The sequence below is a fragment of the Heterodontus francisci genome, chromosome 17, assembly GCF_036365525.1.
Source record: "Heterodontus francisci isolate sHetFra1 chromosome 17, sHetFra1.hap1, whole genome shotgun sequence".
Taxonomy (NCBI): Eukaryota; Metazoa; Chordata; class Chondrichthyes; order Heterodontiformes; family Heterodontidae; genus Heterodontus; species Heterodontus francisci.
In genome coordinates this window covers 85,825,501-85,841,632 of record NC_090387.1, presented here as the reverse complement: position 1 = coordinate 85,841,632, position 16,132 = coordinate 85,825,501, and the positions used below count along the sequence as shown (strand labels likewise).

General features: G+C 51.3%; 1 protein-coding gene across 1 annotated transcript in view; it reads left to right on the top strand.

The window, feature by feature from the left end:
• The window catches only part of pnp6 (purine nucleoside phosphorylase 6), a 100,327-nt gene that overhangs the window by 36,131 nt on the left and 48,064 nt on the right, over positions 1-16,132 (top strand). Inside the window, exons 2-3 of the mRNA XM_068049814.1 lie at positions 14,682-14,851; positions 15,670-15,773. Coding sequence (XP_067905915.1) covers positions 14,682-14,851; positions 15,670-15,773 — 274 coding nt within the window. The remainder of the gene's footprint in view (positions 1-14,681; positions 14,852-15,669; positions 15,774-16,132) is intronic.

The following is a 16,132-nucleotide window of genomic DNA, read 5'->3' as shown; positions in this document are numbered from 1 at the left end:
TGGAGAGTATTCCATCACACTCCTGACTTGTGCCTTGTAGAGGTGGACAGGCTTTGGGGAGTCAGAATGTGAGTTACTCATTGCAGGAGTCCTAGCCTCTGACCTGCTCTTGTAGCCACGGTATTTATATGGCTACTCCAGTTCAGTTTCTGGTCAATGGTAGCCCCTAGGATGCTGATAGTGGGGGATTCAGCAATGGTAATGCTGTTGAATGTCAAGGGGAGATGGTTAGATTCTCTCTTGTTGGAGATGGTCATTGCCTGGCACTTGTGTGGCGCGAATGTTACTTGCCACTTATCAGACCAAGCCTGGATATTGTCCAGGTCTTGCTGCATTTCTACACAGACTGCTTCAGTATCTGAGGAGTCGCGAATGGTGCTGAACATTGTGCAATCATCAGCGAACATCCCCACTTCTGACCTTATGATTGAAGGAAGGTCATTGATGAAGCAGCTGAAGATGGTTGGGCCTAGGACACTACCCTGAGGAATTCCTGCACTGATGTCCTGGAGCTCAGATGATTGATCTCCAACAACCACAACCATTTTCCTTTGTGCTAGGTATGACTCCAACCAGCGTAGGGTTTTCTCCTTGATTCCCATTGACTTCAGTTTTGCGAAGGCTCCCTGATGCCATACTCGGTCAAATGCTGCCTTGATGTCAAGGGCAGTCACTCTCACCTCACCTCTTGAGTTCAGCTCTTTTGTCCATGTTTGAACCAAGGCTGTAATGAGGTCAGGAGCTGAGTGGCCCTGACTGAGCATCACTGAGCAGGTTATTGCTAAACAAGTGCTGCTTGATGACACTGTTGATGACACCTTCCATCACTTTACTGATGATTGAGAGTAGATTTATGGGGCAGTAATTGGCCTGGTTGGACTTGTCCTGCATTTGTGTACAGGACATACCTGGGCAATTTTCCACATTGCCGGGTAGATGCCAGTGTTGTAGCTGTACTGGAACAGCTTGGCTAGGGGCGCGGCAAGTTCTGGAGCACAGGTCTTCAGTACTATTGCCGGAATATTGTCAGGGCCCATCGCTTTTGCAGTATCCAGTGCCTTCAGTCGTTTCTTGATATCACGCAGAGTGAATCGAATTGGCTGAAGTCTGGCATCTGTGATGCTGGGGACTTCAGGAGGAGGCCAAGATGGATCATCAACTTGGCATTTCTGGCTGAAGATTGTTGCAAATGCTTCAGCCTTATCTTTCGTACTGATGTGCTGGGCTCCCCCATCATTGAGGATGGGGATATTTGTGGAGCCACCTCCTGCAGTTAGTTGTTTAATTGTCCACTGCCATTCACGGCTGGATGTGGCAGGACTGCAGAGCTTAGATCTGGTCTGTTGGTTATGGGATCGGTTAGCTCTGTCTATCGCATGCTGCTTACCCAGTTTGGCATGCAAGTCGTCCTGTGTTGTAGCTTCACCAGGTTGACACCTCATTTTGAGTACAATTCTGCTGCTGCTGATGGCCCAGTTTTGCATTGCTAGATCTGTTCGAAATCTATCCCATTTAGCACGGTGATAGTGCCACACAACACAATGGAGGGTATCCTCAATGTGAAGGCGGGACCTCGTCTCCACAAGGACTGTGCGGTGGTCACTCCTACCAATACTGTCATTGGTGAGGATCAGGTCAAGTATATTTTTCCCTCTTGCTGGTTCCCTCACCACCTGCCGCAGACCCTGTCTAGCGGCTATATCCTTCAGGATTCTGCCAGCTCGGTCAGTACTGGTGCTACCGAGCCAGTCTTGGTGATGGACATTGAAGTCCCCCACCCAGAGTACATTTTGTGCCCTTGGTACCCTCAGTGCTTCCTCCAAGTGCTGTTCAACATGGAGGAGTACTGAGTCATCAGCTGAGGGAGGGCAGTAGGTGGTAATCAGCAAGAGGTTTCCTTGCCAATGTTTGATCTGGTGCCATGAGACTTTGTAGGAAATGGAGTCGATGTTGAGGACTCCCAAGGCATTACACTGTGCCACCACCTCTGGTGGGTCTGTCTTGCCAGTGGGACAGGACGTACCCGGGGATGGTGATGGCAGTGTCTGGGACATTGTCTGTCAGGTATGATTCCGTGAGTATGACTATGTCAGGCTGTTGCTTGACTAGTCTGTGGGACAGCTCTCTCAACTTTGGCACAAGCCCCCAGATGTTAGTAAGGAGGACTTTGCAGGGTCGACAGGGCTGGGTTTGCCGTAGTCGTTTCCAGTGCCTCGGTCGATGCCGGGAGATCCGTCTGGTTTCATTCCGTTTTATTGACTTCATAGCAGTTAGATGCAACTGAGTGGCTTTCTAGGCCATTTCAGAGGGCATGTAAGAGTTAACCACATTGCTGTGGGTCTGGAGTCAAAGCCAAACCAGGTAAGGACAGCAGATTTCCTTCCCTAAAGTACATTGGTGGACATTTGTTTGTGTGTGTGCGTGTGTGTGTAGGTGTCTGTATGTTTGTCTCTCCATGTATGTATGTGTTCTGTGTGTGTTTGTCTGTTTGTGTGTGTCTCTGTATGTTTGTGTGTTTGAGTGTGTTTATGTGTGTCTGTGTGTGTGTGTGTGTGTCTATGTGTATATGTCTGTGTGTATGTGTCTGAGTGTGTGTCTGTGTGTGTGTGTGTGTGTGCGTCTCTGTGTGTCTGTATTTGTGTGTGTGTTTGTCTCTCCATGTGTGTATGTGTTCTGTGTGTTTGTGTGCGTGTGTGTCTGTATGTGTTTGTGTATATGTGTTTGTCTGTGTGTGTCTATGTATGTGTGTGTCTGTGTGTGTGTGTTTGTGTGTGTCTGTCTGTGTGTGTCTACATGTATGCGTGTGTGTCTGTGTATGTGTGTGTGCATGTCTGTGTGTTTCTGTGTCTCTGCTTGTGTCTGTGTGTGTCTCTGTGTGTGTGTATCTGTATGTGTCTATCTGTGTGTGTCTGCATCTGTATGTGCTTGTCTGTGTGTGTGTCTGTGTGTGTGTATGTGTGTGTGTGTATGTGTGTGTGTGTCTCTGTGTTTGTGTGTGTGTTTCTCTGTGTGTTTGTGTGTGTGTTTCTCTGTGTGTGTATATGTGTGTCTATGTATGTGCGTGTGTGTCTGCATGTATGTATGTGTGTCTGTGTGTGTGTCTGTTAGTGTATCTGTGTGTGTGTCTGCGTGTGTGTGTATCTGTGAGTGTGTGTATCTTTGTGTATGTCTGTGTGTGTGTGTGTGTGTATCTGTGTGTGTATCTGTGTGTCTGTGTCTGTGTGTGTATCTGTGTGTGTGCCTGTGTGTGTATCTGTGTGTATGTCTGTGTGTGTGTATCTGTGTGTATGTGTGTAGGTCTGTGTGTGTATCTGTGTGTGTGTGTGTGTGCCTGTGTATCTGTGTGTGTGCCTGTGTGTGTATCTGTGTGTTTGTCTGCATCTGTGTGTATGTCTGTGTGTATCCGTGTGTGTGTGTGTATGTGTGTAGGTCTGTGTGTGTATCTGTGTGTGTGTGTGCCTGTGTGTGTATCTGTGTGTTTGTCTGTGTGTGTGTGTATCTGTGTGTATGTCTGTGTGTATCCGTGTGTGTGTGTGTGTGTGTGTAGGTCTGTGTGTGTGTGAATTATGTGCTCATCAAGTTGAGGGAAATTTGTGCCAACGATTTGGAAACGTTCCATTTCAGGAACTCGGTGTCAGTATCAAATGGAGGATAATTGCAAATTAAAGATCCTTCGACACTGCATCAGTTTTAACTGGGACTCCATCTGCATGATAAAAGTGTTTGGCTAACATTTAATTATTTGGGGTGACATCAATCTCATTAAAGGTGGTTAGCATCCTTCCATCTACTAAAGACAATGGACAGGCAGCAAACAATCCATTTAGGTGCGGTGTCTTCTCTTGGTGCACTTTTGCTGATGACTGTGAAGGACAATCCTTGAGAGGCAAGTGCTGCACATGAAGCTGCCAAGTGACGCTGTGAGTTGTTGTTTTGGACTTTGGCACCTGTTGCCAAGCTGCTGTAGCAACTGGTCGTGATGGCAGTGCACACCAGGATGTCAGCATTTCCTTCTTTTGTCAGCGAGTGACTCCCAGGTGCGATAGTTGACATTTAGGGTCTTTGTCTCACGCTTGCAAGCATCCTTGAAGCGGAGCTTTGGGCTCCCCACTGGTTGTCTGGCCCCGGCTACCTCACCATACAGAAGGTCCTTGGGTATGTGACCATCTTCTATCCTGCGGACGTGTCCGATCCACCGAAGCCGCCTCTGTTTGATTAATTCCAACACACTTGGGAGCTCTGCCTTTGAGAGGACTGCTGCATTTGTGATGTGATCTCGACATGAAAGAAAAGGTTTCATGAAGACAGTATCCCTTTAACCGGGAGGCAGCCTGTGCTGCCAAAGTCTCTTGACCTTTGAGAAACACACCATAATAATTGCTTAAATGTGCCCTCCGTCCGGACACATCATCAGCGTCTTGGAGAGATGTCACTGTAGTTTTCATCTGTACTCCACCGGGCAAAGCTGGTGCCCCAGGCTGGCGTACGTGATCCTTCTGAAGCAGTTATTTTATTCATTTCCATGGAACACTGCACTGAAACAACACTGCAGGAAACCTATTGTTAACAGCTGGCATGAAATATTCAGCATCCTTCTTAACCCCAGTGTCAAGTTATAAATGTCAGACTTTATATGTGACTTACATAACTCTGGAAGTCTGCACTTTATGATCCGCAAAATGTCAGTCACCTTTAAATCTGCAATATAGCTTTGGCCATCACTTTAAATTTGACATTAAACACTAAGCTGACCCTTTAAATCTAGTGTTAAACTCTGAGCCTGCTGTTTTAATCTTGTGTCGAACATCCAGCTGGTTGAGCAATTCAGCATCATATCTCAAGCTCCAACAGGTCTCACGGTTGGAACACAAAAGATAGATTGTGTCCAATTTTCTGACATAAGTTCCCCCAAGTTTTCCAGAAAGCTTGGCCTGAATCAGACTTGGCTGCAGAGCAATAAACACCGACACTCTTAAAGGGAAAGTTACAATGAGGTCAGGAAAGTTACCCGATTAAAAAGGCAAGATACTGCAGATGCTGGAAATCTGAAATAAAAACAAGAAATGCTGGAAATACTCAGCAGGTCTGGCAGCATCTGTGGAGAGAGAAGCAGAGTTAACGTTTCAGGTCAGTGACCTTTTATTAGATCTGCCGGCCAATCAGTGGGCCGACAGCTCTCAGCCCCAGCAGCGCCACTGGGAGCGGTGGCCACTCCTGGGACTGCAGCCCAGCTTCAGCAGCAAGAGGGACGCTGGCCCCAGAAACAAGGTCAACGTCTGGGGCCTTGACTGGAACAATCGGCCGGGCCCCGGAGAGGCAAGGGGGGTTGGTTAGGAGGTGGGGGGACGGTTGGGTCATGGGGTGCGGTGGGGGGGGCGGGGTCCTCCGTGCGGCACAGGATGCCCGATCAGGAGGGACCCCCCAGCCCGCGAGGAGGCCACCAGGTTTTACTTGGTGGCCTTCTGGAGGGCCTGAACCCTCTTTTGGTAAAATACCCACGGCGGAGGGAGGAGGCCCTTAAGTGGCAGTTAATTGGTCACTTAATGACCTTAATCGGCCTGGGACGAGTGGGCCGTTTCTCGCTGATCGTCATTTCAGTTGCTCAGTGCCATCAGGAGCCTTCTTATCCTCAGCCCTTCCTGAGGGGCCACTTCACGGCAAAGGGAAAGCAGAAATAATGCTGAAAGGTATCGGCGGGCAAATTGGAAATACAACTCGCAAGGCCTTCTCTACAAAACTGAATAATGTGTAGGTATCGCCAAGGGTGTAAAACACTCCAGACCCCAGAATTTATGTATGAACCTCTGTATCTAACCCTGTGCTCTACTGCCCTGGGAGTGTTTGATGGGACAGTGTAGCAGGAGCTTCACTCTGTATCTAACACCATTTTTTCCCTCTTTTTTATCGAACCCATTTTATTTTAAGGTGGCCCTTGTACCCCAGGCCCTTTTTATTTTTTCTTGAGGGGGCCTTTATACCCCAGGCCCCCTTTATATGCATTTTATAAAATAACTTTATTTGTTCTATTTATCTGTTTTTAATAGACTCCAGGATGGTTTGTTGCCTCCCTGGTGCTAGGGTCAAGGATGTCTCCGAGCAGCTGCAGGGCATTCTGAGGGGAGAGTGCAAGCAGCCAGTTGTCGTGGTACATATCAGTTCCAATGGCGTAGGTGAAAAAAGGGACAAGGGAGTTAGGATGTAAATTGAAAAGCAGGACCTCAATGGTAGTAATCTCAGGATTACCACCAGTGCCACGTGCTAGCAAAAGCAGAAATTGCAGGATATATCAGATGAATACGTGGCTGGAGAAATGCTGTAGGGGGGAGGGATTCAGATTCCTGGGACATTGGGACCAGTTCTGGGGAAAGTGGGACCAGTACAAGCTGGACGGGTTGCACCTGGGCAGGACCGGTACCAATTTCCTCAGGGCAGGGGCTACAACCTCGCACACTCAAGATATACATGGAACATGGACTCGTTCAGGCCGCAGCAATTACAGACGGCCTGGGAGTCCATGTACCTACTTAACAGTCTATTGCATGTGCAACACTCTCCACCCAAGGTCCCCAATGTAAAGGGGGAAGACTCCTGCATAGAGAGACCTCCACCAGGGTTACCCCTCGCTGCCAGATGGCAATACGGACCGCCAGGGCATGTCCGGGCGGCTGTTTAGGGTGACGAAGTGGAGAGTGTGCAGGATCAGCACGTACAGGAAACTCCCTCTGTGCCGTGTGGAATGGCACGGAGGGCATTTCCGAGAGGCTGCTCGGGTTGTGCGTGATTGGCTCCCGAGGAGGATTTAGGGGCCTGGGTCCGATGAGCAGTTTCGGCCGAGGTGGGGTAGTGCCCAGACTGGAGGCAACTATGTTCCAGACTCTGAATGGATACCGGTAAAAGACAGGCAACTCCCTCAGAAAGGCACGGCTAACTGTCGGGAGCTGCGTGTCGTCTTGAAGGCAGTGCCTCTGGCGGAAAAAATATATCGCCAGCGCACACCATCTGGGAGGACGCTCGATGTACAGGTATCTCTGCAGGGTCTGAAGGCGGAGAGTCGCAGCCTGGGTGTGGAGGCACACCAGTGACTGGCCTCCCTCCTCGAATCGGGAGACTCAAGACCACGGCAGAGACCCAGTGTTTCCTCTTGCCCCAGAAGAAATCGACGAGCTTCTTCTGGATCTTGATGACCAATGCAGGGGGCGGGACCAAAGTGACATACCAGTACCACAGCATCGAGGCCACCAATTGGTTTGTGACCAGCGCTTGGCCCCTGTAGGAAAGCACTCGGAGCAGTCCTGTCCAGAGCCCCAGCTGAGTGATGACTTTCACTTCCAACTCCTACCAGTTTTCCGGCCAGGCTTCCTCAGCGGGGCTCAGGTGGACTCCCATATAGAGGAGGTGTGTGGTGCTCCACGCAAAAGGTGTCAGCTCCTCCGGCAGGGAGTCCACCCACCACAGACCCGCCAGGAGTCCAGAACATTTCTCCCAAGTGATCCTCGCAGAGGATGTGGCAGAAAAGGTCTGCTGGCACTCGCGCATGCTCTGCAAATCAACAGGATCTGTGACCGTGAGGAGCACATCATGGGTGTAAGTCGAGAGGATGAACCGCATGGCCGGCTCGCGCGGAGCCAAACCCACCAACCTCCTGTGAAGCAGGCACAGGAAGGGCTCCACACAGTTGGTATGCAGTTGGCCGGACATGGGGCATCCCAGACGCACTCCTCTCCCAAAGCGAAGGGGCACCGTCAAGGACCTGTTAACTTTGACCAGACACTCTGCGGTGGCGTATAAAAGTCAGACCCGGGCCACAAAATGCTGGCCATGTCCAACTGCGCGCAGAGTCTTGAAAAGGTATTCGTGATCCACCCTGTCAAACGCCTTCTCCTGATCGAGGGAGAGAAAGGCGACTGACAGACCAGTCCTCTGGGAAAGATGGATCAGGTCCCGGACCAGGTGGATGTTGTCCTGGATGGACAGGCCCGGGACCGTGTAGGACTGGTCGGGGTGGATCAGGTGGGCCAGCACGGAGCTATGGGGGTGGCCCGAGTAAAGATCTTATAATCTGTGCAGAGGAGGGAAACCGGATGCCAATTCTTAAGCTGGCAGAAATCCCCCCTCATCGGCAGCAGGATAATAACCACCCTGCGCCACGAGAGGGGCATCTCCCCGGTCGCCAGGCTTTCTCCCAAGACCCATGCGTAGTCGCCCCCTCCAGTAGGTCCCAGGATGCCCTGAGGAACTCCACAATCAGCCCATGCAATCCCGGGCATTTGCCCCTCTAGAGCTGGTGGAGGGCCCTGGTCAGGTCCGCCAACGTGAGCGGAGCCTCCAATCCTTTTTGCGACCTCCAGGCTGATCTTCGGCAGATCCTCCCACAAAACTCTGCGTGCGTCCTCGCTGGATGGATCCGGAGAGAACAATATGCTGTAATAGGTACAACCAAGCGGTCCATTCCCTCAGGATCCGTGATGGAGAATCCGTCGTCGGCCAGCAGCTTGACGAGCTGCCTAAGGACCCCCCCCCCTGCCATTTTTCCAATGAACAGAAGAAGGGTGAGGCACAGTCCAAATCTTCCAGGATCCGCGACCTCACGTACACGCCTCGGGACCCTATGAGCTGCAGGTCCCTCAGTGCGCCCTTCTCTTTGTACGCCTGCCACAGGGCCAGGTCCGCGATTGCCTGACTGAGGCGGGACTCCAAGTCGAGCATTTCCCTCTCCAAGCGCCTGATCTCGGCTTCCCGCCTCTTGGTCGACCCCTTCGCATATTCCTGACAGAAAACATGGATGTGAGTCTTGCCCACATCTCACCATAGCCTCAAGGACTGGAAGCCCCCCGGCTTCCTTCTCCAGTTGACCCAGAATCGACGGAATGAGTCTTGGAATCGTTCATCCTCCAGCAGCCAGTTGTTATAGTGCAAGTACGCGGGACCCCGCCCACATGTGGAGTGGAGTGAACTCCGCCCACACCAGGTGGTAGTACGAGCACAGCACCAGCCACATGGAGGCCGTTGAGATGTGGGAGACGTACGCCTGCGAAATGTAGAGGTGGTCGATTCAGGGCCCTCCTCCAGCCCTCCATGAGAAGGCGCTGGAGTCGGGCTGGAGATTCAAGAAGAAGGGAACCGATCAGTTCCCGCGATGTCTCCACTGACACTTGGCCACGCTGGGGCTTCAGCAATCCCTCACCTTGAGGGTACAGTTAAAATCCACCACCTCCCCCCCCCCCCCCCCTGAGGATGATGCGCTTGCTGCTATTGATAGAGCTCAAGAGAGTGGACACTTCTTTGAAGAAGCACGCTTGCAATGCACCGGTCCTGGGTACGTACACGTTCACAAAGTGGAGCGGCACGCTACCCAGGCGAATGGCGAGGTGGAGCAAGCGGCCTGGCACAATCTCCTTGACCCCCAAGTTCTCCAACTGAAACGTCGGGGCCAACAAAATAGCCACCCCAATAGAAATTGGGGGGAGGTGACTCATGTTGACCCCATCCTGTCACTCCAGGAGCCAGGTGGCTTCGTCTACCAGAACGGTGTGGGTTTTCTGCAGAAAGCTCACCGCGTATCTCCCTTCCCTGAGGACTGAGAGATTGTGAAATCTGCGGAGAGACCCCCTGCTGCCATTGATGTTGAGGCTGGCTATGGTTATCTTCATGGCAAACGTACTCTGAAACCCGTCACCAACACCTCACTGTGAGGAGGGACTGGAAGTGCACCTCGCCTTCCACTCCTCCAGTAACCCATTGAGGAACACTTTAAACTGGTGCCTCTCAACCAGTTTCACGCCCACACCATTCCCTCCCTTCTTGAGAGCAGCACAGATGGACTGGATGATCAGCGCCAGATTCACCCACTGACCGAGGGCCAGCTGAACTTTATTGGGGCAACCCATGCAGGCTGCAATGAAGTCTCGGAGTTCTGCGGTGGGGATGAGAGGAGACCCGGTACTTGGCACTGGTGATGGACTCAGGAACATCCTACTTGCCCCACACCGAGTCCCCATCCTCCTCTGGGTTGTCACTGCCAGCGGCCGACACACCCATCACACACTATGGGGCGGATGTCCCGGCCGCGCCAGCTGTTCTCGCCTCCGTCACGAACTCACCCCCAGGATCGATGGTGGAGTCCTCCTCTCTGGACTCTTCTAGGAAACTGAAGCCTATGGACACAAGTGGTTCAGGACCCCACTCCACCTCTGTCCCCAGGCCTGTGAGCGGCCCAGGGGAGTTCGTAGTTCCTGACTCCAGAAATCCAGCTGGAGCCGGGACCGGAGGCGGAGAGAGGAGGCCATCTCTATGCAAATTAGCCTCTGAGCCAGGTACATCCTGGGCAGCAACATCAGGCTGCTGGGAGGGCGGACCCTCACATGTCTCGCCCCTACCCAGGGCACCCAACCCATCGGCCAAAGGAGTGATTTCTCCCATGGGGTCCACAGGTTCCCCTATCACAGGCGGGCCCTCTCCCCCCTCATCAGGAGTTCCCAAAGCTACAGCGGCCTCTCTCACCCCTCCATCCTAAGGGACAGAGGGCTCCCGCCCAGGGCTTTTGGCCCTCCTGGTGTTGGTGGCGGGGGTAGCCTGAGGTCCCACGCCAGGAGATGGGCCCCACAACTCATGGCCCTCTTCAGAGGAAGGGCGTCTCCTCCTCTTATTCAGGGAGGGGCACGGAGGCTCAGAGACCTCCATCTCAGTAGAGGTCTCCGTTTCTACCTCCACATCCCCTGCCCAGATCCCTTGTGCCCAAGCTCAGATGCAGGGCAGGTGGGCTCCCCCTGACCAGGCTTAGGGCTGAGCTCCGGCTCAGGTTGTTGTTTTGTGTCCAGGGAGTGTGCCTTCGGGTGCTTCGACTTGCGCCGTGCCTTCCTTCCACCCGAACGGGTCTCTCCCTCCCCACCAGAGGCCGTGAAAAGCATGGTCTCCGGAACCACCTGAGCAGTGGTTGTTGCAGGTGGCAGGGGAGTGGGGGGAGGTGCAGCAGTGCCACCCTGGGCTGCCGATAAGTTGATGGCCCAGAGGTTGGGGCAGCTCTTCTGAACATGCCCAGCCCATTACAGGCATGGCACCGCATCCCGTCTGAAGTCCAGGAAACACGATAGGCTTCCCCCTGGAACTCAACACTAAATTGGCCCTCTGTGACCTCCTCCCGCGCCAGCTGCATAAATAACTGGCAGCGGAAAGAGTACACATGCCAGAGGTTGCTCTCCTGAAGACCGAGCAGGATTGGGGTGATCCTCGAGCAAAGAACAAAGAACAGTACAGCACAGGAACAGGTCATTCGGCCCTCCAATCTTGATGCCTGCCTAAACTAATACCTTCTGCATTTCCGGGTCCCATATCCCTCTATTCCCTTCCTATTCATATATTTGTCAAGTTGCCTCTTAAATGTCGCTATCGTATCGGCTTCCACCACCTCCCCTGGCAGCAAGTTCCAGGCACTCACCACCCTCTGTGTAAAAAACTTGGCTCGCACATCCCCTCTAAACTTTGCCCCTCGCACCTTAAACCTATGTCCACTAGTAACTGACTCTTCCACCCTGGGAAAAAGCTTCTGACTATCCACTCTGTCCATGCCGCTCATAACTTTGTAAACCTCTATCAAGTCGCCCCTCCACCTCCGTCGTTCCAGTGAAAACAATCCGAGTTTATCCAACCTCTCCTCATAGCTAATGCCCTCCAGACCAGGCAACATCCTGGTAAACCTCCTCTGTACCCTTTCCAGAGCCTCCACATCCTTCTGGTAGTGTGGCGACCAGAATTGCACGCAATATTCTAAGTGTGGCCGAACTAAGGTTCTGTACAGCTGCAGCATGACTTGCCAATTTTTATACTCTATGCCCCGACCGATGAAGGCAAGCATGCCGAATGCCTTCTTGACTACCTTATCCACCTGCGTTGCCACTTTCAGTGACCTGTGGACCTGTACGCCCAGATCTCTCTGCCTGTCAATACTCCTAAGGGTTCTGCCATTTACTGTATACCTCCCACCTGCATTAGACCTTCCAAAATGCATTACCTCACATTTGTCCGGATTAAACTCCATCTGCCATTTCTCCGCCCAAGTCTTCAACCGATCTATATCCTGCTGTATCCTCTGACAATCCTTATCATTGTCCGCAACTCCACCAACCTTTGTGTCGTCCGCAAACTTACTAATCAGACCAGCTACATTTTCCTCCAAATTATTTATATATACTACAAACAGCAAAGGTCCCAGCACTGATCCCTGTGGAACACCACTCGTCACATCCCTCCATTCAGAAAAACACCCATCCACTGCTACCCTCTGTCTTCTATGACCGAGCCAGTTCTGTATCCATCTTGCCAGCTCACCTCTGATCCCGTGTGACTTCACCTTTTGTATCAGTCTGCCATGCGGGACCTTGTCAGAGGCTTTACTAAAGTCCATATAGATAACATCCACTGCCCTTCCTTCATCAATCATCTTCGTCACTTCCTCAAAAAACTCAATCAAATTAGTAAGACACGACCTCCCCTTCACAAAACCATGCTGTCTCTTGCTAATAAGTTTGTTTGTTTCCAAATGGGAGTAAATCCTGTCCCGAAGAATCCTCTCTAATAGTTTCCCTACCACTGACGTAAGGCTCACCGGCCTATAATTTCCTGGATTATCCTTGCCACCCTTCTTAAACAAAGGAACAACATTGGCTATTCTCCAGTCCTCTGGGACCTCACCTGTAGCCAATGAGGATGCAAAGATTTCTGTCAGGGCCCCAGTAATTTCCTCCCTTGCCTCCCTCAGTATTCTGGGGTAGATCCCATCAGGCCCTGGGGACTTAATGCTTTGCAGGACACCCAACACCTCCTCCTTTTTGATAATGAGATGACTGAGACTATCTGCACTCCCTTCCCTAGGCTCATCATCCACTAAGTCCTTCTCTTTGGTGAATACTGATGCAAAGTACTCATTTAGCACCTCGCCCATTTCCTCTGGCTCCACACATAGATTCCCATCTCTGTCCTTGAGTGGGCCAACCCTTTCCCTATTTACCCTCTTGCTCTTTATATATGTATAAAAAGCCTTGAGATTTTCCTTAATCCTGTTTGCCAATGACTTTTCATGACCCCTTTTAGCCCTCCTGACTCCTTGCTTAAGTTCCTTCCGACTGTCTTTATATTCCTCAAGTGCTTCGTCTGTTCCTAGCCGACCTCGCTTCCCCCAGATGGTGCAGGTGGGGAAGGAGGAGCTCACTGGGAATGAAGGGTGGGACGTTTGATTTACTCGCTGCAAATTGGCCCCCAGAGGGTCCGCTGGCAGGAAGGTCCCACCCACTGTGAGCCCCTTACTCAGGGCCAGGGAAGCCATCTGCTCAGTCCTCAGGAAAAACACTGCTTTCCCGTACATTTATGTGGCTGCAACAATGGCCGTGGGGCCTCAATTGTCATATTTGAGTGGGTGTAACTTTTCACCCAATGCTTTGTTGTCAAAAGCTTGAAAGGTGACGGGGCAACAGGAACGGCCGCAGCAGCTGCTGCTGCAGCATAGGACGATCCCGCCACCGGAGAGGACTGAGAAGCCATGGGGCAGAAGAGTTACACCCACAGTGTGTTGAGAGAGAGGAGAAGAACAGTTATCAAATATAAGAATAAATTGATAATGTAAGGAGTCCGAGGCAAAGGGGAAGAGGCTGAGGGAGAGGAAGGCCAAGAGGAATCAATCTTTAGCAGCTGCAGAATGACAGAGCAGTCTTATCGCTGGTCTTCTGGTTGGAGGGGCGGGGGGTGATGTCTTCACCTGGGACAGCTGAAACCACCCAGTCACACACTTTCCAGATGTTATCAAATAACAATAAAGTCTCTTCACCCAGGCAGCTCCCACTGCCCCAGGCCAAGTGGTTGGGGTGTGGAGGGAGCGCCCAATTCGATGGTAACGACACAGGAGCCCCCGATTGAGACAGGCAGCACCACCCTAGGTCTTCTACCTTCCTCTTCTTTCCCCCCTCCAACAATCAAATACAAAAAGACTGCAATGTTAAACGAAACTCACAGAAGAGCTTTCCGTTCCTTTGTCTTCCTGTTTTTTTCCCTTGTTGACAGCATAAGTGGAAAAATCTTCCTTTCAGTCTCTGCCTCTCTCTCCCTGCAGCAGAGTCTTGTACACCCAGCAGTGGTCTCAATTAGGAAGCAGCCAACCCCATGCTGTACCTAAAATGAAAGCAAAATACTGCAGATGCTGGAATTCTGAAACAAAACAAATAAGTGCTGGAAATACTCAGCAGGTCTGGCAGCATCTGTGGAGAGAGAAGCAGAGTTAACGTTTCAGGTCTCTGACCTTTCATCAGAATTGTTCTGATGTTCTTTCAGCACTTTTTGTTTTGTTTCAGTGCTGTACCTGTCCTGGGAGAGTTTGATGGGGACAGTGTAGAGGGAGCTTTACTCTGTGTCTTACCCATGCTGTACCTGTCCTGAGAGTGTTTGATGGGGACAGTGTAGAGGGAGCTTTACTCTGTATCTAACCCATGCTGTACCTGTCCTGGGAGTGTATTATGGTGGCCCTGGGTGTCTGCAGTGGGAAAATTTCCATCAGCACTAATATCCCTCATCTGGAAGAGAACAAAATTCAAGAAAAAAAAAACAGGTTAAAGATCTAGCTGAGGGCAGTGAAGAGAAGCCAGTGATGTTCCACTTAATTCTGGGTCTGACCCTTTTTTCTTTCCTCACCTGTCCAGGTACACCTATGATGAATATAAGGAGACAGCTGATTGGTTGCTGGCCCAGAGCAAGACCCACCCCAGGGTAGCAGTGATATGTGGCTCTGGCCTCGGGGGACTCGCTGATCTGCTCAGCAACAAGACCACGTTCCCATACGAGATGATCCCACGTTTCCCGCAGAGCACAGGTCAGCGAGGGCAGAATGGGCACGGTCAACAATACACATGGTGGGTTACCTCACTGGCACCTCGCGAGCCCACTAGGAGCTGGCTCATTGCCTGGTGTGATACTGAGCTACTGGACTCATGTACATTATCCTGTGTACAGGACACCCCAGGCCCGGTGCTTACTCTTGTCAGTGCCTCTGAGTTAGAAGGTTGAGCACAAAAGCCATGCTGATACTTCCAGTGTTGCTGCACTGTCTGTGATCTCTTTCAAATGAGGCATTAAACCAAGGCCTCACCTGCATCCTAAATGGATTTCCAAGTTCCCATGGCCAATATTTATCCCTCAATCAACATCACTAAAACAGGTTATCTGGTCATTATCACATTGCTGTCTGTGGGAGCTTGCTGTGCATAAATTGGCTGTCGTGTTTCCTACATTACAACAGTGACGACACTTCCAAAGTATGTAATTAGCTGCAAAGCATTTTGGGACGTCCTGGGGTAGTGAAAGGAGGTTAAGAGTTGCCCGTTCTCTCTTTTCCTTTGTCACTGATCCCTGTGATGGCTGCATGGTCAGAGCTGAGGTACTGCAGGGCTGCCTTTGAAATCACCCAGAAAGAATCAAAAGGCAAAGAGGGAGAGGAAAAGAAAATGAAGAGCAAAACTGGCCTCCCCTTGTTGGATGACCTGTGCAATGAACTGTCCACAACCTGCAGCCACACTGCACTCCTGTCTGATGGCAGTTGAGGCCACTGTCCACCCAGAGACTGCCCATGATTTCAGGGAGGCGTGTTTGACCAGGAGTCTATCTAATGCTTACTCGTTTAAATCCTTTCAGTTTCAGGTCATGCAGGAAAGCTGGTCTTTGGGGAGCTCAGTGGTAAGCAGTGCGTCTGTATGCAGGGCCGCTTCCATTTCTACGAGGGTTACCAGATGAATGAGGTGTGTGTCTTTGTGTTACAATGTACGGTACTGCGGGAGGGACTGGTTGGGGTGAGGAGGAGGAGGGAAATCAGAAACACTCCAGATTCACACCCTGATCTATCGATTACACCTGGCATCACTTGCCCCCAGATAAAGATGGGGAAAAACAGCATCTCAGTCACTATCCTGGGACCTGCTGTAATGTCGGAGAACACCATCAGCCTTGGCTCTAATTCCCTGCTCCCCCCTGACCACCACTCAAGCTGGTATTAAGGCAGGATTTCCCCCTCTTTTTCCATTGGTTATTTGCTGAAGGGCAGGGAGGTCAGGCCAAAAAACTGGGGAGAGACACACACCACCTGATCACAGTCTGTTCA